Below are 25,065 nucleotides of genomic sequence, written 5' to 3'. Positions count from 1 at the left end.
TTAGTCAACTAGGGAGTTGTTTTGCTACAGGTGTTCCTCCCCCAGCCATATCCGTCAGCTATGTCTGGGGTACAAACACAACAGCTACAAATCAGGTACATTACACAAATTTGTTTTTTTCACCCTCTCTGGAAGAAGGTGGGTCAACAGACCAATTAATAATGTTCTTATTTTTATTTTACAACTCTAAATTGAACACAATGGAATGGAAATTCCTCATTCAAATACATGAGGTGAAGTCGCGTCATTTTGTGGCATGCATGTGAGTAACATGAGACATGCCACACACATGGTTGTAGTTAGCAGCTTCATGACGCTGCCCATATAGCTTAATTACCACAGTAGAAAAGCCATCGGTGATATACTACTCACTTGACTAACAAGTTTAACACATGCCACACTGTGCTGCATTCCTTAATGCACTGCAACATATTGATGGGGGTGTAACATTCTGTATTTCAAATCATCTTAATGATTCAAATCATCTTAATGATCTGATGTTGAGTAAAGACATGAAAGGGAACACTGGATTGCTATTCAGGCCAAGCCTGTATGTGCCTCTTCCAGTTTAAGGTACATATTGATGTTCTGGCTTATTATTATGTGGACAAGGGCCACCTTCCCATTATGAACTTTTGGTCCATGTTTGTGACAGAAAGTGATTGTTTCTGCTGCAGCTCTGGGTTAGCACCTATCACTGATACTGGCAGGGAATTCTGCAAATGTGCCGGGAGCTGCCTGCAAGCTCAGCAGCACGGTTTCTGTCCAGGCTGGCTTGTGCTCCTGCCCTTCCCCTTGGCTGGATTGCACCCTTCTATGGGAGGTTTGTGAAAGAACAAGGCTAGGGCTTTAACTGAGCATGGTGATGCTACACACTAGAAGTATTTGATCAAGTTTGGCAGGTTCAAAACTTGTTTGGGGACAATTTAACATTTTATTTGAAAACCATTTAAAATACAGCTGAGAGAACTGAGAAGGTTGGGAAGTAGGAAGGTTGAGGGATGTTTTCTTGGAGCCTGGAGAGAGGCAGGAATGGTTGTTAATCACTTGGACTCTGGAGAGAGGCAGGAGGTGTAGGACACTGGACCAGCATGTCCATGGGAACACTGAGCAGGCAGGAATATAGAATGGCCCTGCTACTTCCTGTTCTTTGGACTGTTCTTTGCACCCGGGGAGCCTTATATTAGCAGTTCTTGTTGCTTCTTGCTTGGAACTACCATGAAGATAGTCTCAACCTTTGTGACCTGTGACATTCTTGCAAAACACATTCTGGGATCTATGAAAATCCATCATGGAGCAAGCTGTCAGATTATACTTCAGAACCTTGGTATTTCAGCACAAATCTAAATTAGGTTTCACATATTCTCTATTTAGACAATTCTCTATTGTCTAAATAGAGGCTATTCTCTATTTAGACAATCGCTGTACTTTCAGATAAGAAAACAACTAGTTAATCCTTGGTATGGTTTGATGCCAAGACAAATTACTTTCAATTAACAACACACACCTTCATCAAGCCCCAGATGCTAGTCTGTCCGAAGATTGACCAAATGTGACTGACATATGGATCTGCATTGGGTCTTTTTGGATCCTTAGTTGCCTCTAGATGTTCAGATAGCAGCAGTGACCAAGAAATCTTTGTCCCGTCTACACTTGATTAGCTTGCAACCTATTCTTTAGAATTTGGACCATGAGTTGCCACAGTTATTCATGCCTGTGTTACTTCCAGATTGGATTACTGCAATGTACACTACTGGAGGGTATCTCTAGGGAACTTCAGCTACTGCAGGATGCGGCTGTCCACTTACTGAGAGGAGTTTCTTGCTGGGAGTGTGTGGCAATGTCTTCCACTATTTTCCTGGGTGCAATTCAAGGAGTTAGTTTTGATTTATGAAACCTTTAATAGCTAGAGACCTCTACTTTTATTATTATTATTATTTATTTGTATTATGGTGGCATCTAGGGAATCCAACCCGGTTCAGGTCTCTATTCTGCTTGGTTCTGTACAAGCACATAGGAAGAGAGAATCCATGCCCCCATCTAAATAGACTAGACAGACAAAGGGTAGGAGAAAGGGAATGTGATTATCTCCCTTTTACAGGAAGAGAACTGAGTCACAGATAGATTAAATGATTTTCCCAAGAAAGTCTGTGGCAGGGCTGGGATCCTGCAAGCTTTAGGACAATGCGTGAAACAGAAGGCTGCCTTTCCTTTCTCCTTCGCTGATTACATGACAGCGGAGCTGAGGTGCCTGAGCAAACTGACTCCAGGTTTAAATGTGAGGGGGGCCAGGCATTGTCAATGAAATGCCCTCAACTCTGGGATTACTCCTGTTGCTTTTCTGAAAGGGGCCTGCATTTGTTGACTTTCAGGGCACAGGGCAAGGCCTATATATTTTTAAACCCTTTCTGAGAGGAAGGCTGACTAGAGAGGTGGTCCAGGAGGGAGCTATTGGGTTGATGGGTGGGGGAGCCTCACTATAATGTGTGCATTATGTGCATTGTGTGCATTTTAAAAAATGATTTATACATGTGCACAGAGATTTGGAGAGGCATGTTTAAAAAAGCTAAATAAATACATAAAATAAAATCCCACCCACGGCCAGGTCAGAGGAATGAGAGTTGTGTTTGGGAAAAGATGCACGGTTTTACCTGTATATTAACATTTGCAGTTTCAACACCTTTACCTTCCAAAGCGAGTCATCTAGCCCTAAAGAAATGAGCAGGAAGCCAGCCCTGTAAAGCTGACTCCCCAGAAATCCCCAGGTGTCTTCTTTCGCAGATTGCCGGGGGGAGTAGGGAGTGTAGATGTAATGCTTCTAAGATAGTTTAGGACTGCACTCTCTGTTGAGATTACAGATTTAATAATGTTCTTAAAATGCTCAGGTCAAGTCAAAAATCTCCATTGACTTGACAGTATGAAATTAATGATTTGAAAAGTATCACATGGCAAATCATAGAAGCCTAATGTTTCCTCATGGTAAGAAAACGGCATTCATTTCAAGGAATCAAAAGGCAACTGAGGTAAAGGGAGTCACACCACAGATGATTCTGGCCCATCGTGCCACATATGTAGTTTCTTTCTGTCCTAGTTGCTAAGGTACCAATATTTTAAAATTTGATAACTGGAAACAATTCAAAGTCGACTGTGTCACAGGGTATTCACAAACCATGAGGTAACCAAGAATAAAATCAGCCTCCTCGCTGCATTTTTTAAAATTCCTTTCACCTCGTGTGGCTGTTTACTGAGCTGAGAGTGAGGAATGGTGCTGATGCATTTGTGATCATATGCTATATTGCAATCACTGGACGCATTTCTCCTTTGGAATATTTAAGGAAGGGCAGAGTGTTCAAATCAGTCTCTCTAAGCTATGTTAGGCTCTGGCTCACCTTACCAGATTGAGGTACTATATTGACACTAAATATGGTGAATGAATCTTTACTGAAAGGCAGGGAAGTAAAGCTTTCCATATAGCTGAGATTAATATTGGGCCACATCCTGTAGCTGTTACTCACACAAAGCTCCCTTTGAAGTCAAAAGGAGCTTTACCTATTTATGGTGCGAATAGACACTGAGTAAGGACCTCAATGGTGCAGAGAAGGATTTTAGTCCCTGTTTATTATCATTATTGTTTGTTAAAAAAACTAGTTTCATTAAATAAAATCTTTTGGCAGAAAGAGAGTCCTCTTGCCACAAAATGTTTGGAAGAATTATTTCTGCTGTTTTCTGTCATGCTGATTTCCAGCAATTTGCTATGCACAGGGAGAACTTTTAAACTGTGACTTCAGAACTCTTCCCAAGCCTTTGTTCAATTATCCCTACGTAATGCACCATCGAGTGCATTTTGTAGAACATCTGCCTTCTTTGGGAACATTTGAAGTGCCCGGAGCCAATTTATAGCCTGGTCTTAGCTGGGCCTACAGTTCACTCCAGAGTTTCCATGTCAATGTAACAGCTCCTATGAGGGCTGTCACCAGCCATTGCAACTTAGGCTATGGCTACTCTACAGAGCTTACAGCAGCTCAGCTGCACGGATGCAGCTGCGCTGTTGTAACACTGCTAGGGCAGATGTTCTAAGCTGGTGGGAGAGAGCTCTTCCGTCGACTTAATTACTCCAGCTCCCGTGAATGTCAGCGGGAGGAGCAATCCTGCCACATAGTGCTGTCCATACGGGTGCTTAGGTTGGTGTAACTTACGTCGTTCGGGGGGGTGGCTTATTCACACCCCTGAGCAACGTAACTTATAGCAACGTAAGCTACAGTGTGTACATAGCATTAGACTAGACTGGAGACTTCTATAAATTGCACTGGTCCCTGAACTAGACTAGACTCAGGCAGCACTAGGGCTTAAGTGGGCAGAAAGGTTGCAAAAGCTGCTTATACTCTCCCTGCCCTTAGAAGTGCACTGCACTTAAACATCTAAGAGTCTGGCCCTAACACCTTCAGTAATTTGGGAAGTAAACTGTAACTGGAAGATATCCTTCGGTTCCATTCAGTATTGGACCATGTTGTTCCCTCATTTACTCAGAGGGGGGAACAAAAAAGGCCTGATTCTGTAGTCCTCACACTGGCAAAACTCCAGGGGACTTAAATGGGAATTTTGTTTGCACAAGGACTGCAGGATTATGCCAAAAGCCATTTTTCGCTGTTCATTTTCAGTGATGATATTTAGCTGTCTCCTTTCTTTCTGCCATAATTTTCATTGCAGTTTAATAACCAAGCCTTGGGTTACTTAGACCTCACACTCAGGGGTATGGTACACTAGCTAAGAGACCTCAGGACACTCTATCACTGGTGGAATAAGTAGAAGAACAGAGTTTTCACTGCCACCCGTTAGTAAATGTAGCAGCTCAGCTGGTGTCTTAGTGTTTTTGCCTGGTTTCATGGGTGAAACTTTGAATAAACTTCTTGCTAGCAAAACAAAACCTCTCAGTCACACAAATACACAAAGCTGTTTGCAACGATTGCCATTACAGCCGGCTATACTACTTCTCTGGATGTAGAGGGTTGTACCAATGGGGAGAGAGCGTTGACTGGACCACAGTGTTTTTTGGTGTGTGTGTGTGTGTGGGGGGGGTCCCAGATCCCAGAGATCAGGTTCTAGCCTGGTCCTGACAGTCTACACTGCAATTAAACATCCCCGTAGCTTGAACCCTGTGAGCCCAAGTCAGCTGACACCCGCCAGCTGTGGGTGTTTAGGTTCAGTGTACACATACCCTAAGAAGCTGTTACTAGCTGGTTAAATTTAGACGAGCCACAAGGCTGCTATGAGATGTGCATGGGGCTGAAGAAGGCCAAGAAGTTGGGGGAGCACAAAAGTGGCTTAAAAGCCACCTTGGCCTCTTAGTGGTGGCCTCATTAGTAGAAGAGTCCTGTCTCTGTGACCCAAACGAAAAGGATAGTCCTTGTCGCCTCATGAAAAATGCAAAACTTTTCATGGCCTTGAGAGGACTTAATGTGTATGTTTTTATGACGTTCTATGTTTTTATTATCTTTTCTTCATAAATGAGTGTTTTACATTGCCAGTAGTGCCTTGAAATGATGACTATGTGAGACGGAGCTGGGCTCATAATTTTGAAAGGGAAGTCTATAATTGGAAGCAGCTGACATTCAACCCCACTCTTTTATTCTTGGGTATAATTTAGCATGAAGCTGTTCCAAAAGAGCTGCAGTTAAACCCTACCTACAGGTGCCAGTCTATAATTCCAGCTGTAAGCTATAATCAGCAGAAGACTGTTGTAGTCACAACTGTTTTTTCCCCTCTCTCTCTACCAGCTGAAGTGAACACTATCAATGAGAGTACTGAAATCCTTCACCTTAACCCTGCTGTCACCACGGAGTATGTTGGTGAAAAGACAGAGAAGCAGATGGAGTTCTGTGACCGCTCCTGTGAAGAGCTGGGAACTATGTTCACTGAGCTCACTGGGTTGCGTATTGTTGTTAACAATTTAGTTGATAATCTTCAAAAAGTGGTAGGTATCTCTGGACTTAAGAATCAAAAGATACAAAACGTCAATTATAGAATGTTGTCTTCTCTGTCGCCCTCTGTCACTTTGCTTAAACATCTATAAAGATGTTGGGGGAGGGGAATCCTACATTTTCAAAAGTGACTACAAATGATTTTGCGTGCCTGACTATGAGACTTTACTTGGGCTTGATTTTCACAGGGCAGGTTTAGAACAACATTTTCTGAAAATCAGGCCTTTTAAAAATATTTCAGATCTGGTAATCAAAATTCAAAGCACCCAACATCACGAGTCAAATTTGGCCATATGTGTACTGTATATCCATATGTCTGTATGTCCATATCTATGCATGTGTGTACATAATTTATATGTTTATCTTTATGATATCCACATATTATAGCTAAGGGGCAAATGAATGCATGTGAGTTTTATCTTTTTATCTTTCACCACTGCAGTATGATGAAGTGTGTAGTTACTTAAAGTCTTAGTTATGAATCATGTTCATACTTTCTAAACAAAGTTTTAATAATTTACTGCATGTGATGAGATTAGAATTATTTTCCCTTCTGAAGATGATGAACTACATTGGGGAAAAAAACCCACCTTTTACAGTAGATTTTATTGAGCGCTAGGTAATCATGATCATAACGTTAGCTGAAAGAATTGCACCCTGTGGTACAGTGACTGACTTGTCTTTTTCTTCTTGGCTAATGTACAGGAATGCATAAAAGTGTAAGTTTTCAATCATAAAATTAAAGTCGGGTGACTGAGCAACAGTTTCTCTGTTTTTTGATTTAAGGCCCTTTAGTTATTTAATTAATTTATTTGTTTAATCTTTCAGTCTGAGGAGAACCAAATTATGTGGGAATTGATTGGGCCTAACAAAACTCTAAAGAACCAGTCGGTCTGCTGGCAGGATGGCCGTGCCTTTTCAGATAATGAAAACTGGGTTGTGGATAGCTGTACCAAATGTACCTGTGAGGTAAGACTAAAGAAGGAGTCCCCCTATTTCCAAAATGGACAGTGGACTGAATCCAGCTTGGCTACTCAGTCCTGTTCCAGCATCCAACATTTATTCAGGGCTTGATCGAAATCTCACTGAAATCAATAAACAGACTCCTCATTGTCTTCAATGGGTTTTGGATTAGGACCTCAGTTTATAATGGACAATACTGCAGACTTATACTGGTAACTGGCTTGGTTTAAAAATATTTCAATTCAACAAAATATTTTTGTTTTTTAAAATGATGACAAGGAAAATCTTCAATGTATGGGTATAATTTTTCCTGGATACACAGATTTGCCTGTATTTGAACATAAACACAAGCCAATATATTGCTTTCTTTGTCTGTAGAATTCTAAAACCGTGTGCCATCAAATCACCTGCCCAGCAGTGTTTTGTGCCAATCCATCATTTATTGAAGGTGAATGCTGTCCTGTCTGCTTTCATTGTAAGTACTTAACAAAAGGAAAATCCACCTGTTTGGCAGTTTTAAAAAACCTTTTCATTTAAGGGGTGGTAAAGGAAGAGTTAAAAACCAGCTCAGCCAAAGAAAAATCATTATTTAAGCATCAGGATAATGAGGTTTAACTGCATTTTCCGTGGCTGCACATTCCAATTTCTCATTGCGTATGCTTTTCTTTTCTTTTCTTTTCTTTTCTTTTCTTTTCTTTTCTTTTCTTTTCTTTTCTTTTCTTTTTCTTACTAACTGGTTAAAGTAGACTGTGGTGAGAGTGGATTAGTGTGCCTGCCATTCCCCTATAAAATGTGTTTAGATTCTAGAGACTAATGGGAATTTCCTGTGTTTCAGTATAATAATTGTTGGAAAGGCAAAAAGTCTCACAAATTTCTTTTCTCTTTCAGTTGTTTTGAATCTTACAATATTTTACTTATGTGGAACAGAATAACAAAAGGATTTTTCCAAGATAGCACTGCAGTTTGTGGCTTGCCTTTGTAGTGAGAATAGTTCTGGAAATATATCTTGCTCTGGGCTGGACAGGTCTATTGCAGAAAAAAATTGCAATACGTTTTTAATAGTTTCAGTTTTCTGAAGTGTAATATTTATTGCATCGTATTCAGGTTTCTTGCCTATTCAGATCATATACAGCACATGTTTTCATTGTGCTCTCAATCACGTTTATGGTTATATTGTGTTCAGAGATGGGTCCAAGCCTCACCTTTTGGATCTGGGTCCCAAAGTATGTGGATGTCTGGAACCAGAGATTGGGTCAGCCCATTACAGAGATCAGTCCCAGATCTAAATTTACAAAATGTGAGGGTGTTCAGATCCAGGGATCTGAGTTGGGCCAATCTCGAACTATGTTTTCTTTTTAAATAAAGTTCTCTAACTTTTCTGTGATAGATTAAAATAAAAATCAGAACCAGAGATCTAAATAGCAAAGAATAAGTTCTAACAGAAAGACATGTGAGAACAAAAATCTTATGACAAAAGGAATTCACAGTGTTAAGCAGTTTTTGCTTCTTCTGCAGCCAAAGACAGCGAAGATGGTTGGTCTCCATGGTCTGAGTGGACAGAGTGCTCAGTGACGTGTGGCTCTGGAACACAGCAGAGAGGACGGTCATGTGATGTCACTAGCAACACTTGTGTAGGCCCGTCCATCCAGACAAGAACGTGTAGCCTTGGCAAATGTGACAATCGCAGTGAGTGCTGACATCTCTCTTTCCTAATTAATGTTCCCTTTGCTTCTCCCTTTCTAACCATGTAGCAAAAAGAATCCTAGCCTGGATTTCCTACGCACACTTTGATAGTCAGAACTGTATATATTTGAATACTAATTTATGCATTAGTAAACTAGTTATCAAGACATATTTTTGTTCCTTTACTCCCCCATCTAATATTCCTCACCTTTATTGTCAATCTAATATGCATGTGTATTGGCCAGTCTAGTTTTTGCTCTGTGAAAGGAAAGATCTAACAAGTAGGGCCTCTTGCCTTGAGTCAGCATATATGCAGTACTGGCTTCTGTGCAGGGGCAGCTAATTGCTTGTGTCATTGAGCCATGATTCTCAGCACAGTCCTTAAGCACAGAAGTGTTTAGGACATGGGGGAAAAATACCCGCATTAAGTGGTTATAGAAAACTTTTGTAAAATACTAAGTAATCTTATATTTATTGTACCTACAAGTTAGACGAAAGGAACACTGGTCATGATCACTTTCAATGACTCCTGAACAACTGTTTAAGACAAGAAGAAAAGGAGTACTAGTGGCACCTTAGAGACTAACCAGTTTATTTGAGCATAAGCTTTCGTGAGCTACAGCTCACTTCATCGGATGCCATAGCTCACGAAAGCTTATGCTCAAATAAACTGGTTAGTCTCTAAGGTGCCACTAGTACTCCCTTTCTTTTTGCGAATACAGACTAACATGGCTGCTACTCTGAAACCTGTTTAAGACAAGTATTTTCTTATGTTCTTACAACACATTTATTTTTAAAATATCTGTCCTCTGAACTGAGCTAACTCTAACATTCCCTTCAGTCCTGTGTTGATGGTTGTGTTTCATAAGTAAGATAGTCTCTGATGTCTGAACCCAAATGCTGGCTTTTGTAATAGATAGGTGTCCCACCCTTTATTACTATTATAAAATGGGAAAAGCTCTGTTGCAGGGCTAGGTTCATAAGTGAATTGCTATTATGCCCCCAGATGGATCAAGCACTTCCTTATGTTGTGTGGGTTTTTTTTTTTCTCTGTCAGTACGTCAAGATGGTGGCTGGAGTCACTGGTCTCCTTGGTCTTCCTGTTCTGTGACCTGTGGAATAGGCAACATCACTCGCATCCGTCTCTGCAATTCCCCCATCCCACAGATGGGTGGGAAAATTTGTAAAGGAAGTGGCCGTGAAACAAAAGAATGTGAAGGAGTCCCATGTCCAGGTAAGTTTGAGGGCTTAAACCCAAATTGAAAGTCGAATAGAACTACATTGTGTCTTCCAAGAAGGCAGGCTCTGAATCAGGGGTTCTTAACCTTTTTCTTTCTGAAGCCTCCCAACATGCTATAAAAACGCCATGGCCCACCTGTGCCACAACAACTGTTTTTCTGCATATAAAACCAGTGCTGGTGTTAGGGGGTAGCAGGCATGCTGGGGCCCCACGCCATAGGGGCCCACATGAAGTACATTGTTCAGGCTTCGGCTTCAGCCCCGCATGATGGAGCTCAGGGCCTCGGGCTTCAGCCCCATGCAGTGGGGCTTTGGCTTTCTACCCTGGGCCCCAGTGAGTCTAATGTTGGCCCTGTTTGTAGCCCCCTGAAACCTGCTCACAGCCCCCCAGGGGGCCCTGGACCCCTAGCTGAGAACCACTGCTCTAAATGATAATGTTAATGATACAGGATCTAACATGTAGCCTTGGAGATGGACTAGTATAAGCCTATGGTATGTGGTCACTTGGCTCTGTTCCTTTGCTTTGATTTTTGGGGCTGTGGCATTGAATACAGAAAATAAAGTTCAGAATCAATGTGTTCTTGTGGGTTGATCAGGGGCATTGAAATCAGACATCCAGGGTTCTACTTGTGCCCTTGCCACTGACTCACTGTGTAACCTTTTGCAAGTCACATTGCCTCTCGGTGCCTTGGTTTACTTATTATCATGCTTACTTAGCTCACAGGGGTGTTTTAAGAAGAGATGGGTGACAGTGGTGTAGCCTGAGGCTTTCCAAGCTTCTTTCATTGTTATTTGGGTTTAAAAAATTAGAGTTTGGGAATCTTTCCTTCCTGTAATTTAAAGACATATTTTCCAAGGATAATACAAATGTACAATAACAAACAGATAAATATGTTTTCTATCTAAAGGGAAACCTGTGCTATGTATTAGGAATGGAAGTAGAATCCCCCTAAAGCTGGCATAATTATATGCCCTATATAGAATACACATATAATTTATATTTAAAAAAAAATTCTTTCTCCTCCATTGCTTTCTTTTCTCAGAGTCAGTTTAGATTTGTTTTTCATTCTGCCCACTTCCTGCTCAATTTCATCCTATTTTTTACAGTTTTTTTTTCTCTCTCTCTCTTTCTCTGTTCACAGTCTCTCCAGTCTATCATGGAATGTGAACCCAAGTATGTTTAAGTGAAAGTTGAACTTCTGAATCCACTGTATATTTGCGTGGATTAAAAAACAGGCAAAATGAATTTACTCATCTCTCCCTGTAAGGCCAAATTACCATAAGTGCCAGATGTTTTTTATTTATTGAGAGCCATCAGGGTGCTTGGTGCTGTACAAAGCATATGGGAACACACAGTCTCTATTCTGGGAAGTTAGGTCCTGATTCTATTCTTATACTAATGTAATTCTGGAATAACTACACTGAAATCAGCAAAGTTGTACTAGCATAAAAGGTGCATGAAATCAAAATCAGGCCAGTATAGCCTGAGTTAGCTAGGTGGTGCAGTTTGGAATACGAAACGAGAGGGAAATCTGCAGGTGGTGTATATGTCACTTTATTGTAAACATGTCATGTAAGTTAGCAGACTTACTTTCAGGTTTTGATAGAAGTCGTTTTCTTAAGAAGGGATTTGAATGTAAAAAATTGAGGTCATTTGCTATCTATAGAAGGAGATCCCAAAATGCAGTTAATTGCACTGAGCTGGATCTTCATCACCAAATGTAAACAAAAGATTCTCAGCACCAAGTGGAAGCTGAGGGTTTTTGCAGCTGTAAATTCTGATTAGAAACAGCTGGTTCAGAATTGGCTACTAACAAAATGACTTCTCAGGTCACCTTTATCATGGAAGAAGTCACAGAGCTCAGAGTTGGCATATGCAGGTCATATGCTTGGTGTTCTCCAGTGCCATGTTTCCATAATAGGAGTTGTTTTAATAACAATCTCATCAGTGAACTTTGAAAATCCAGATGCATCAGCCAACCTAAACTGCTTCTGATCACTTTAATTGGAAATATACCATATGAAAAGGCATTGCATGCTGTTATGAGTTGTCAACAATGACTAAAATGGCTGAAAAATCCATGTATTTTTCTGGAAATATTGTAACCTCAGTTTTCAGTTGTCCAGTTTCATTTCTTCCTCTGGGTACATTTACAAACTGTTTATAGTCAGAGATCTGAAGGAGGCGTTATTGAATGTTGTCCACAGTACGTTGCTCATACTAATTTTGCCCTTTGTCCTGCATGTTTCAGTTAATGGCAGATGGGGTCCCTGGTCTCCATGGTCCACATGCTCTGTCACCTGTGGAGGAGGGATCCGTGAGAGGTCTCGTCTCTGTAACAGCCCAGAGCCACAATATGGAGGAAAGAAATGTGTGGGAGATGTCAAGCAACATGATATATGCAACAAGAATGATTGCCCAATTGGTGTGTATGCACTGAGTGACCAGCAGTGAGCTATGTAGCTTGCAAACTTTGTTATTGCTAGTTATTTACCTCCTGTCACATGGATAGCAACACTGATTGATACTAGAGAGTCTACATGTATGAAATACACTAATTCAGTCCCTGTTTCAGAAAAGCACTTACATAAATGCTTATGTCTAATTCACTTCAGTGAAACTTTTTGCATGTGCTGAATGTTAAGTGTTATTCGGAATAAGAAGCTTTCCTGCATCAGGGTCTCAGTGTATTATTGATATAGTCAACTGTTTGTAGCAGTCCACGAACCAAAAGGGAAATGCTTTCATATATAGTTGAAAATTCAAATATTTTTAATTGTCAGCATTCCATCATTTTTATCTAGATCTATTTCAATGAATGGAGATTTTTTTTCTTTAATAAGGGTTATGGTTCTTTACTTTCTGCACTACTAACCTTATTTACATTTTTGCCTGTGTTTTGACAGATGGGTGTTTGTCAAATCCTTGCTTTCCTGGAGCAGAATGCAACAGTTACCCTGATGGATCTTGGTCATGTGGCCCATGTCCAGCTGGGTACCTTGGAAATGGAACAGTGTGTGAGGATCTTGATGAGGTATGCGTTGTTTCAGTTGTCAATCAACATGAAACATTTCCTTGAGGCTATTTATAAAGATTGTATGGTGATTATACAACAGGCTAACTTGGTTCTTTCGTTTTGCTTCTTTGTTTCTCCATAGTGTATAGCTGTGCCAGACGTTTGTTTTAAGGTGAATCAGGTCCATCGCTGTGTGAACGCAAATCCAGGGTTCCACTGCCTGCCCTGCCCACCACGCTACAAAGGAAATCAGCCTTTTGGGGTGGGCCTGGAGGCTGCCAAGACAGAAAAGCAAGTAAGTGATGTTGGAGAGGGGTCAATGGTTAGGAATGTGATGGAAACTGAAACCTATCTAAGCATTCTCCATAAAAAAGAAATTGTGAAAGAATATTTAATAGATTTGGGCAACAAACAAATATAGCCTCAAATAGCTAAGTGCCAGATTTTCAAATGTATTTAAGCAGCTACAGATATAGATGGACACCAAGTGGAATTTTCACAAGCTCGTAGGTGACTAACTCTCGTTGAAATCAATGGGAGTTAGGTGCTAAGTTGCTTTTGAAAAATCACACTAGGCATCTATCTGTTCCGTAGGTGCCTAAAATCCCTTCAAAAATATGGTCCTAAATGTGGATGCAACTTTTCTATTCGTACGATGATGCATTGGGCCTGATTATCCACTGCTCGTCACCTTGTGTAGTCATTTCTACCTGCGCAAAATGAGTGTAAAATGCTACAAGGCCAGAATGGTAGCCTTTTACAGCCAGAGTTTACAATCCCTTTTCACAGGTGTAAAAGACTACATAAGATGCAAGGCAGTGGAGAGCTAGGATGATTATCTTGATAAATGCACCAAAGTAAGTCATCAAACATCTGTCTGAAGATCTCACTTTCTAAATATCAGTAGGTCAAGATGTATGTGTGTGGGGAGGGGTGGGGGAAAGGAGAGGAAATGACACAGAGGAATGTTATCTCATAGAAAATTAAGGCAACTTCTTAAAAACAGCTGCCATGAGACTTCATCAGTCTCTTCCTTTTGAGCCATGCTGTAGTTAGCCCAGCAGGTGAAGTCTAAATGTACAGCACCCTGTTAAAATTAAGCCACTCAAACCTTACCAGGAAACACAAAAGAGAAAAGAGGAAAGTGACAGCGCACTTGCTGACAGGATATTAAAATCAATTTGTTTGTCTCTCTGGTTTAAGAAAAAAATGACTACGCACCATCTGGTAGACTTAGACCATTATATCCTGACGACCAGTACTCGAAAGGAAATGGCTGTGTGCCGTCTTTCCTGTCCATGATGAGAATTAATGGCTCCTAGGGGAATGCAGATGTAATTCCAAAAAACCGCAAACAAATTGTTTCAATTTATTTATTGAGTAATGTCCATTTTTACCTGTGGGCTTTATGCTTTTTTTAAATGACCAAAAAAAAAAGTGTGGCTTAGACCAACTTTTTTTTTAAAAAGTGCCTAACTTGAGACATCTAAATATCTGGCCTGGGTTTGGAAATGTGCTGAGGACCCAGAAGCTCCTACTGATATCATTAAGTTTGAATGAGGACGATCTGTTCTTGTAGGTGTGTGAACCTGAAAATCCATGCCTAGATATGACACACAGCTGCCACAAATCTGCAGAGTGCATCTACCTCGGCCATTTCAGTGACCCTATGTACAAGTGTGAATGTAGAACAGGATATGCTGGTGATGGACGCATCTGTGGTGAAGATTCTGACCTGGATGGTTGGCCCAATAGCAACCTGGTCTGTGCTGCCAATGCTACTTACCATTGCATGAAGGTAAGCAAGAAGTGGCAATAAAAAGTCATTATGTTGCAACCAATTTTCTTTTTTTTAATAGCTAAGGATACTACTTTTCATTATAAAACTGGTGATGGTTTCTATGCAGACTTAAACTGTTAAGGTATCCAGTCTTTCTATGAGATAGTATAGAAGGTATATTCACTTCCCCCTTAATGGAATGCTGTGTTTCACTGGCACACAATGATCCTATTCTGTAAAACACTTCATAGGAAAAAGAGGGATCACTCCTGGATCATTGCTTCTCCCAAACTGTCAGTCCCCTCCCCTTTGTAGCAGAATTCTTTTTCTGTTCTGGGAGGTCTTCTGGGGACCACTAGAAAGAGTTCTATGGACCATCATTTGAGAATCACTCAAGCATTACTTGCATGAAAATCTCTTCTCTAAAGAGTTATCTAAGAAGACTGAAACCATGCAGTCACCACAATTCAGTAGGAGCTTGTGTACTGGTAGCCAAATATTAATAATGTTCTACAACAGAATGCAGATTCTGTGGGTTATTATGGCCCCATGCATCTCCATCCCCACTTGTGATCTGGCACACCTCACTCAACAACAAAACAGACAATAGGATTACAATGCTCTGGTATTGCTGACGGAAGGGCAGATGGAGCAGGGCTGCTGAGATAGTAGAGAAAGGGTAGATGGTGGTTAGGATAGGTGTGTCTGGGACCATGGGTGAACTTGGCCTCAGCTCAGGAAGGTCCTTAAGCATGTACTCAACTTTAAGCACTTGAGCAGTCCCACTGAAATCACTGCACTATTGACATGCTTACAGTTAGGCATGTGCTTAAGCACTTTGCTGAGTTAGTCTTCATGCAAGGACATTTGCTGCATAGGCCTACAGATGGCACTGTTTTCTTTTGATTGCTCTTTTTCAGTTCTAAGCATGACCTTCTTAGATTTCTGCTCCCGCCCCATGTTAAAAAACCATAGGTCCTTAATTTACTTGAGAATGCAACCAACCTATCCTGAATGATGGCATCCTCTTCTAGCACTCTGAGAGTGGCAACAAAACCAAAAGAACCTTGTCAAGTTCTGAACTAGCGTAATGGGTAAACAAATGAGTAACTTTACACAGAGACTAACAGTGTTTGAGCTAAGAGTGTTAAATGGGGCAAAAAGTCAATTGAAGTCAATGGCATTACACCAGGAATGAATTTGGGCCAAAGCCTTATTAACAGAAAGGGTGTATTAGATAGACCCTTGCTGAACACTAGTCTCAGATGCTGAACTTTCTCACGCTGCCTGCTGTCAGCTCATTGTAGATCTGGCCAACTCAGCTTTTGCAGTTCATATATTCTTTTTGGCACCTGTCATCAGGACATGCAACATGTTGACTCAAGATGCAACACAAAAGATCTGCTTTCGTTAAGAACATAATATGTTGAACATATTTAGAGGAGACTGTTCCCAAAGGTTCAGTCTTGTCTTTCTGTAAGACATACATTAATTTTATAGAAACAAATGTTTGATTAAAAAAGGTCTATTTAAAAAACAGAAAATATTCTCAGGCAGTAGCACTCATTAGAAATTATTCTAGTTTAGCAATTTTCTTAAAAAAAAAAAAAAAGATATCCTTTTCCTAACCTGTGAAAGTGATTTGAAAAATAACTTATTGTCTAAATAAAATTAATATTTTGAATTTAAATGTACTTTTAGTTCTCTCAAAGTTTTCATGTATAGACATTTTTTTCCTCCAGAATTCCTGTACTGAAAAATGAAACATTAGCATAAATATGATACTTTGGAGGCTAAGATTGGGTCAATCATTCAGGGAGCACCTGTATATACAAAAAAAGGAGTCCTAAAAGTTTGGAGGTTCATTTTGATGTTGATAATCATCCAAAAACTATAATGCTTTTTCCTCAGCTTATCTAGATGAACAGAATCTCTTGAGCTTGAAAATTTAGGCTGGAAATCTCATGAGAATAGATCTTTCCCAGAGAGTTCAACATTTTCTTTGCTGATCCTGGACACAAATATATGTGCTATAAGAATAATATTTCTGCAGTGCTTTGGCATGTCCAGTTTTGGTTTCTAGCAGAAGTGGAAAGGTGAAAATAAGTGAAAACAGCAATGAGAACAATTTATAACCCCAGAAAATGTTTTGGGATAGGAAATAGACAATGGTTCGAGTGGCTTTTTACATTTTCACCCATTCTTTATCCCAAGGCAGAATGATGACCCAAGGTAAGGCATAAATTTGTAACAGTGAGAGTAATTAACCATTGGAACAATTTACCAAGGATCATGGTGGATTCTCCATCACTAAAAATAGCAGTTAAAATGTTTGATCATTGTTTCACTTTTTTATTTTTATATTTATATTTCCAATTTAGAAAGCCCACGTAATTATTGTAAGAGATAGTAAGTCCTTCAGTCGCCAAATCCTGCTCTTTTTTGCACCATTGTGATGCCACTGGGGTACATTCATGCAACCTCCCTGAATTAAAGAGGATTCTATGAGTGTAAATGAGAGCAGAATTTGCCTCCATGTGTTAATCAGAGTAATTGCTTTCTTGAACTGCGGTTTTTGAAAATCTGTACTTATTTTTTCCCCCAATTCAGAAAACTGTTCACTTGGAATAATCACCCTTTCCTCAGTTCTGACCTTCAATGAGAAATAAAAAAGGATACATTTGTCTTTTATTTTCAAAAGTCTTGGAAATCTAACAGTGCAATAGGACACACATGTCTCAAAACTACAACCCCGTGTCTATGTCTTTGTTGCATTAACTTTCCGTATGACAGATTACATCTGAAGATCATCCTTTTAGCTTTCATCTTCATTCTTCTGGTTAAAGGCAGCCAAAGCCAGCCACGTTACATTGCAATCTTCAAAGTTCCTTCATGAGCTGCCCATAAGGAGCTGACACTGTGTGTGTGTGTGTGTGTGTGTGTGTGTGTGTGTGTGTGTGTGTGTGTGTGTGTGTGTGTGTGTGTGTGTGTGTGTGTGTGTGTGTGTGTGTGTGTGTGTGTGTGTCCCTATCAGATGCTCTCAGTTAACATACACTCCAAACATTCCTTCTAACAGAAGGAAGTTGGGGAATGTGATTTGCAACTTCATTTAATTTATTTTACAGCATGAAAACTGGATGAACTAATATTTTTGGCAACAAACAAACACAAAGTCTTTAAAACGTACTTGTGACAGATTTCCTCAGCTATGTGTTTTATAGCCTTTTGTGGGCTATATAATCTTCAAGCCTATGTTATGAGCCTGTGACATAACATAAAAATAATGTACTGATTTTTCTGGACAGGATAACTGCCCTCATCTGCCTAATTCTGGACAGGAAGACTTTGATAAGGATGGCAAAGGTGATGCCTGTGATGAAGATGATGACAATGATGGGGTAGAGGATGACAAAGTATGAGATTTTATTTAATGTTTGATTTTTTTTTTAAAAAAGTCTTTTATCATTTTAATGCATATGATGGATTGGGGGGAGGGGGGTCCCTGTCCAGTGCGGGGTGAGTGCACCCTGTCTCTCAAGCCGCCTTCTGTCTCTAGGCCTCAGAGTTTGTCTACCAATTGGCTCTTTGCTGTAGGGCTGTGCAGCCTAGGAGTCAGGGTCTACAGCAGTCCCCTGACTGCCTGGGCTGTAAGACCTAGTTGCCAGAGTCCCTATCAATACCCTGGCTCCCCGGGCAGTGACGCCTAGTGGCCAGAGTCCCTAGTAACACCCTGAACCTCGGGGAAGTGAGACCTAGAGGCCAGAGTCAATAGGGTTGGGCCCAGGGGGGTAGCGGCCATGGTAGTGGCTCCACCGGGTCTGAGCCCAAGGCCCTGGTAGTGAGGTGTAGGCTTGCCACTTAGTCAGCAGGGATCCACCCAAAACATGCTGACTGCTTTAGGGACAATGACTAGTCCCTCCCTGGGCTACTTAGAATCATAGAATATCAGGGTTGGAAGGGACCTCAGGAGGTCATCTAGTCCAACCCCCTGCTCAAAACAGGACCAATCCCCAACTAAATCATCCCAGCCAGGGCTTTGTCAAGCTTGACCTTAAAAACTTTTAAGGAAGGAGATTCCACCACCTCCCTAGGTAATGCATTCCAGTGTTTCACCACCCTCCTAGTGAAAAAGTTTTTTCTAATATCCAACCTAAACCTCCCCCACTGCAACTTGAGACCATTACTCCTTGTTCTGTCATCTGCTACCACTGAGAACAGTCTAGATCCATCCTCTTTGGAACCCTCTTTCAGGCAGTTCCTACTGTGACTCCTGCAGTCCTGGCCTGGGCGTCTGCTCCCACAATCTGAGGCTCCAGCAGCTCCTGGGCTGGAGCCTGCAGCATGCATCCTTCCTCTCTGGCGGCTAGCCCAGACTGAGCTGGGCTGCTCCCTCTTATAATGGGGTGCTACACTTCGAGCACGCACAGTTGGGACATGGGGGTATGGCTTCTCAGCCCACAGTCAGGAGTTAACCCTTCCCTGTCCAGTGTGGGATGAGTGCACCCCATAACACTCCCTTACAAGAAATAATTAAGGACTGTGTGGATCAGAACCTCAGTTGCATTAGGGCAGCTTTGAACTGTCCTGTTTTCTCTCAATTACCCTTGGGGGGGTACAGCCTGGTGCAGAGAAGAGTAGGATTGCAGGAGGGCAAAGAGGACCTAATGCCCCATTTAAGCCTTCACCCTATCCCGTGCTGTGCTGAGTGCTCTGTGGCATAATCTTAGGGTTTTGGTATATTGACTAGAGCAGGAGCTGGTCCTCTGGGGTTTAAATAAAAAATGACATTTGATTGCTCTGTCTGCACTGGGGAGAACGTAACAACCAGAGGGGAAAATGAGGTATAGTTTGCTGTGTGCCTTCATGTTCTGGATCTGTATTTGGAAACTTTAAAAAAAAAAGTTTAACAAGCATTTGATCAATAACATTTATTTTGCATGTGCAGTTACAGAAATTATTGCCATCAGTTACATTGTCCAGTTAGGTGACACTGAAGTGAGTATTCTTCTCTCTGTCAGGCACATTTATTTTTTTGTTACCCTATGGCAGTATTTGATAAACTAGGACATATTTTGCCTTTTCTTTATATCTTTTCCTCGAACATCCAGAATAGTGAAGTCTGGCTGTTGCATTAAGACCATAATTTGTCTTCATGGAAAATGCTTGCACAACAACAAAATTGTGCAAAATATTCTCCAATGACTTCTCTTAAGGTTCTGTGAGATCTAGTCTCCTCTCTACACATGTATGTTGGGCCTGATCCTCCACTGCCTTGCACATTAGGTAGTCATTTACATTTGTACAAAATGGGTGTAATATCCCTACCAATCTGCCTTAGTATTTTGCACCCGCTTCATAGAGGTGTAAATAACGACACAAGGGAAAGGGCTAAGCTCATCAGTGAAAGGTACACTTGTACATCAATTTATATGTCTTAGTTTCATTTTCACTTTTATTTCTGCCTAAGTGGAATACGAGGGACGGGAGGGTGGGGATATACTTCTTGATACATGAAATAATGTCTCAGACCAAGCTGTGATTTATATTCTTAAATCCTTTGCTTCTGCTCGCTAGGACAATTGTCCTCTTCTGTTCAACCCCCGTCAGTTTGATTATGACAAGGATGAAGTTGGTGACCGCTGTGATAATTGCCCGTATGTGCACAACCCTGCTCAGATTGACACTGATAATAATGGAGAGGGTGACTCATGTGCTGTGGATATTGATGGTGATGGTATGTTCTTATTCAATAAACCAGACAGCAACTGGTTCAGAATTAGTTACTATTCCAGACCTAATACTTTGCCTTATGGTCAAATGGGTGGGCTGGTTGCATTTGTATGTAAGATAAAATCAGTTCCAGCTTATATTTTGCAGTCAGAAATATAGGGGAAAAAATGGGAAGACCAAGGTCCACCAATCCCCATGCTTTGCACTGAACACAGGACATTGATTATAGACTCATAAGACTTTAAGGGCAGAAGGACCATCAGGATCCTCTTGTCTGACCTCCTGCACGTTGCAGGCCACAGGACCTCACCCACCATTCCTGTAATAGGCCCATAACCTCGGCTTGTGTTCCTGAAGTCCTCAAATCTTATGTGAAAATAATGTGAAATGTACTCACGTGAATGTAATAGATCATCCCTGCCCAACATTCTAGATAAATCACACTTCCCCACCCCATTCCAAGACCCTTGCAAATATCCCTCAGAGGAGGGGAAGAATTTCTTCCTGACTCAAAAATAATCAGGATGCAATATGCTACTTTTGTTTCCTGTTTGGATACTAGAGAAAAAAAGATATTGGTTAAGGCAATATCTAGAGGATATTAATCTGGGCCAGGGAAAATCGGAATTGACCTGGATAATCATACAAAGCTCAAACCAATCCAAACTCAAACACCCTCTGAGTTTTGCTTATTTGTACACACCTCTCTAGTCTTGGTTCTGGCCAGAAATGGAAGCAAAAACACTGAAATATCTTTAGAAAGCTTGTTCTTGAAGCATTTCTAATACGGTTGAAACCCAGAAGTGTTAGAAATAGAAGAAAAACGTCTGGTCTTGCATTTGCTTCAGTAATCATGTAACTTTTGGATGCTTATCTGAATTGAACTGCTGAACCTTTTGAAGTTCTCCCATCACTCACAACATCAGATTCTTACTAGAGCTCATGGGATTTCTGCATGTGCAATGAATGGAAATCATAACTCTGTATCTTTGGCTGAGACTCCATATTTTGACGTTTATATAAAGCTCCAGAAGCCATATAATTGAAGAGATGATCATAGTGTCATCTTCTGGCACTTGTGCCAACACTGTCTTAACTTTTTTTTGTCACCATGATAATAATTTTGGAAGGAGAGGACAATTTGTTGCAAAATGAGAAGGAAGGGTGTCTGTTGAATATTTGGCAACACTGTACAATTAATGATATATATGTTATACTAAGATGAGTTCATTTAGCACTAAAGCATAAACTCATGCAATGCATTGCTATATAGAATTCCTCAGGAATTCCATTGTGATATAGTATTTATTGCAGAACGTTACTCAAAAATTCTGGGGAGGTAGTTCCAACTCTAAGCAATAAAACTCCAAGTAATTTAAAATGAAAAAAAAAATCCTACTTTTTTAGCAATACACATTTTCTTTAGGCTCACAAATGTAAAAGGCCAAATTCTTCAAAGCTCACGCATCCTTACAAAAGCAAAACTTCCATTGAAATATATCTGGGAGTTTTTACATTAGTAAGGAAAGCAGGATTTGGCCCACAGTGTGAAATTACAGTAGAACCTCAGAGTTACGAACACATCAGGAATGGAGGTTGTTCATATGAACAAAACATTATAGTTGTTCTTTCAAAAGTTTACAGCTGAACATTGCCTTACTACAGCTTTGAAACTTTACTATGCAGAAGAAAAATGCTACCTTTAATCATCTTAATTTAAACGAAACAAGCATAGAAACAGTTTCCTTACCTGTCAAATCTTTTTTTTAACTTTCCCTTTATTTTTTTTTTAGTAGTTTACGTTTAACACAGTACAGTACTGTATTTGCTTTTTTAATTTTTAGTCTCTGCTGCTGCCTGATTGCGTACTTCCGGTTCTAAATGAGGTGTGTTGTTGACCAGTCATTCGTAACTCTGGGGTTTGTAACTCTGAGGTTCTACTGTACACCCATTCCTCAGTGGCTCTTTCATTTCTTGTTGTGATGTGGTAGTACAATAAAACTGAAGCAGCTTTAATGGAATGGCAAATAAAATGTACCATGAATAAAACTCACTTCTGACAGAGGATCAGCAGAGGGCTACGAACCTCTTCAGAGCCACTTAAACCCTCAAAATAGGGCTTCAATGGAATTTAAGTAGGGGCCTGACCTCTGCAATGGTATATCTTACTGTATGTGAACCAGCCATGCTAGATTTCTTATCTGCTTCAGTCACATTATTTTTTTACCCTCACAGACATTTTTAATGAACGAGATAACTGTCCATACGTTTACAACACTGACCAGAGAGATACAGATGGGGATGGAGTAGGCGATCATTGTGATAACTGTCCATTGGTGCACAATCCTGATCAGGTAAACACTAAGCCCATTGGGTGGGAGGATTTGCTCTTGAAGTGGGAACTGTGAAAGCAACCTTTTAACTGCATGTATTAATGCTGACCTCAGAATAGGAGAGAATGAGAGAGAGAAAATGTTTAAGGAACTAAACTAAATTATGATGATGATGATGATTTGCATTAGAGTCAAGCATAGAGACCTCTACCAAAATCAGGGCCCCATTGAGCTAGGCACTGTACAGACACATAGTAAAGGACGGTCCCTGCCTCAGAGAACATATTGCTTAAATAGACAAGAGATGGGAGGGGAAAGAGTGACAGAGAGGCTAATTAACTTACCCAAGGACTCAGATCACCAACAGAACCAGAAATGGAGTCCAGGTCTCCTGACTCTCCGTCCAGTGCCCTGCCCATTAGACCATCTTGCCTTCCTTTTATGATCTTTAGCTAGCTGCTTGCTCTGTGTGGGTGTGGGAGATACAGTACAGACTTGTTGGGTAAAAGGCCAGGAAGCTCTTCTATTATCACAGGATACAGAATAATTTGAATGATGTGATTTTAAAAGTCTGATATCCCACAAGCCGCCAGTGCAAAATGCAGCATAAATTCACTTCTGAACTGGAGGGGCCCATTTCTCCTATCACAGGACATGAGTAACTGCGATTGATTTCAGTGACAGTAACTCAGACCTGTGGTAGGAGAATCATGCCCCTTCCTTCACAGAAGAGACATAACAATGCGTGGAAAAGAAAAGGCCGTATTTTGCTCATTTTTCATTTCCACATAAAACATAAAGGCCCATTATGGCAATGATACACTCTGTTTAGTGACAATTCTCTTCTGCTTGCAATCCACCCACTTTACATGAAAAGAAAACTGCCCTGGTTGGCAACATAATATATGAACAGCTCTTTTATGGTATTCATGGTAAATTGCAGGTTTTGGTATGAACTGAAAGCAAAAGTTATGAAAAACAGTTTTGCAGGTTTTCAATGATCTAACAATGAATATTGCCTTGGTTCAGGTGAATGCTTTGGAATTTATAATTATGCAAAGTTATTGCACTTAGCTTCACCTCAGGGCTTATAATAACTAAACTTCATTGAGCCCAATAGCAGCCACTCATACCTTAAGAACCTTGTCTGGGCAAGACAGTTCATATGAGAGCTACACAGCTTGCACAGACTTCAATAATATGAGGTAACACACTCTCATGAGGAACTATCGGGCCAGCTGAAATGCATGATATCATATATGCATCTATTTTTTGCTTGCAATGTTAATTATGTTCCAGGGAAGAATTTTATCACATTGCACTATGTTTTATTAAATAATTACATCAGATTTTTGTCCTGCAATGTATCTAATGAATACTCTAGTGTCCATCCCAGATTTCTAAATTGTTATAACAGTTGCAGTCAAACCCCAAACAGCTGGCTTTAAGACTGAAAAGTTAGATCTGAATTGTCCATCCTTCTTTTGGACCTTATACATATAAAAAACCTCTCCTCTTCAATGTAGGCATTAAACTTCCTTATATGTGAAAAACAACAGCCCTGATTTTCAGGTCTGGCTAAGTGCCACTCCATGCAGAGCTTGAGGGATTGGGGCAAAGATGTCTTTAACCCCACCTTTTCACTCCCTGTGCCATTTGGAGAATAATTTGGCTCCCACTGCAAGTTAGAGCAGCCTTAGGTCTGCTTTGAACTTCACTTGGCTTTCCATGGCTCCAAGGGCTCTACGTGGCAACAAAAATTGCCAGAATGCAGTGGCACTCCAGGCAAACCTCCTACCTTGGCCACATCCCTGGCATGACCTTTATGACTCTATGTCTACACTGCATTTAAAACTCCTCAGCTGGCCCATGCCATGAAGTCGAACCCGGACTTCAGCCTGAGCCCAAACATCTACATCACAGTTAAACAGCCCCTTAGCCCAAACCCCGCAAGCCTGAGTCAGCTGGCATGGGCTAGTTGTGGGTTTTTATTTGCAGTGTAGACATACCCTATGATGCACAGAGAACTCCTTTACATCAGGGTTATTTCCTGTGGGCTAGATCTGACCAAGGTTCAGCAGTGTAAAGGGGATGTATCAGACCTGTGAGTTAGGACCAGTAGGTTCCAACCAACAAACGTAAACTAGGAGCCATGTCGGAAAATGTTTGCCCGAGTTTCAGTAAGGTCTTCATTAACATTCCTCATGTTAGAGTGAAAAAAACTGAAATTTGATTACATTTCTACTTCATAGAAATTTGTCACCACAATATAGGAACTCTTCAGGAAGTTAGTGGAAGAGAAATGTAGAGAATAAGGAAACATGTCATCTCAATTTTGTGCT

At 40.7% G+C, this 25,065-nt stretch overlaps 1 protein-coding gene across 1 annotated transcript in view; it reads left to right on the top strand.

Moving 5' to 3' along the window:
* THBS2 (thrombospondin 2) overlaps window positions 1–25,065 on the top strand; it is a 45,395-nt gene that overhangs the window by 8,751 nt on the left and 11,579 nt on the right. The window contains exons 5-16 of the mRNA XM_074948787.1: window positions 5,775–5,971; window positions 6,807–6,947; window positions 7,320–7,416; window positions 8,457–8,627; window positions 9,682–9,858; window positions 12,116–12,289; window positions 12,771–12,898; window positions 13,023–13,175; window positions 14,460–14,678; window positions 17,966–18,073; window positions 20,235–20,394; window positions 22,626–22,744. Of these exons, the coding sequence (XP_074804888.1) occupies window positions 5,775–5,971; window positions 6,807–6,947; window positions 7,320–7,416; window positions 8,457–8,627; window positions 9,682–9,858; window positions 12,116–12,289; window positions 12,771–12,898; window positions 13,023–13,175; window positions 14,460–14,678; window positions 17,966–18,073; window positions 20,235–20,394; window positions 22,626–22,744 (1,844 nt within the window). The remainder of the gene's footprint in view (window positions 1–5,774; window positions 5,972–6,806; window positions 6,948–7,319; window positions 7,417–8,456; window positions 8,628–9,681; window positions 9,859–12,115; window positions 12,290–12,770; window positions 12,899–13,022; window positions 13,176–14,459; window positions 14,679–17,965; window positions 18,074–20,234; window positions 20,395–22,625; window positions 22,745–25,065) is intronic.

Source organism: Natator depressus, chromosome 3 (assembly GCF_965152275.1).
Source record: "Natator depressus isolate rNatDep1 chromosome 3, rNatDep2.hap1, whole genome shotgun sequence".
Taxonomy (NCBI): Eukaryota; Metazoa; Chordata; order Testudines; family Cheloniidae; genus Natator; species Natator depressus.
The sequence above is the reverse complement of the archived record's forward strand: the minus strand, read 5'-3'. Positions and strand labels throughout refer to the sequence as shown.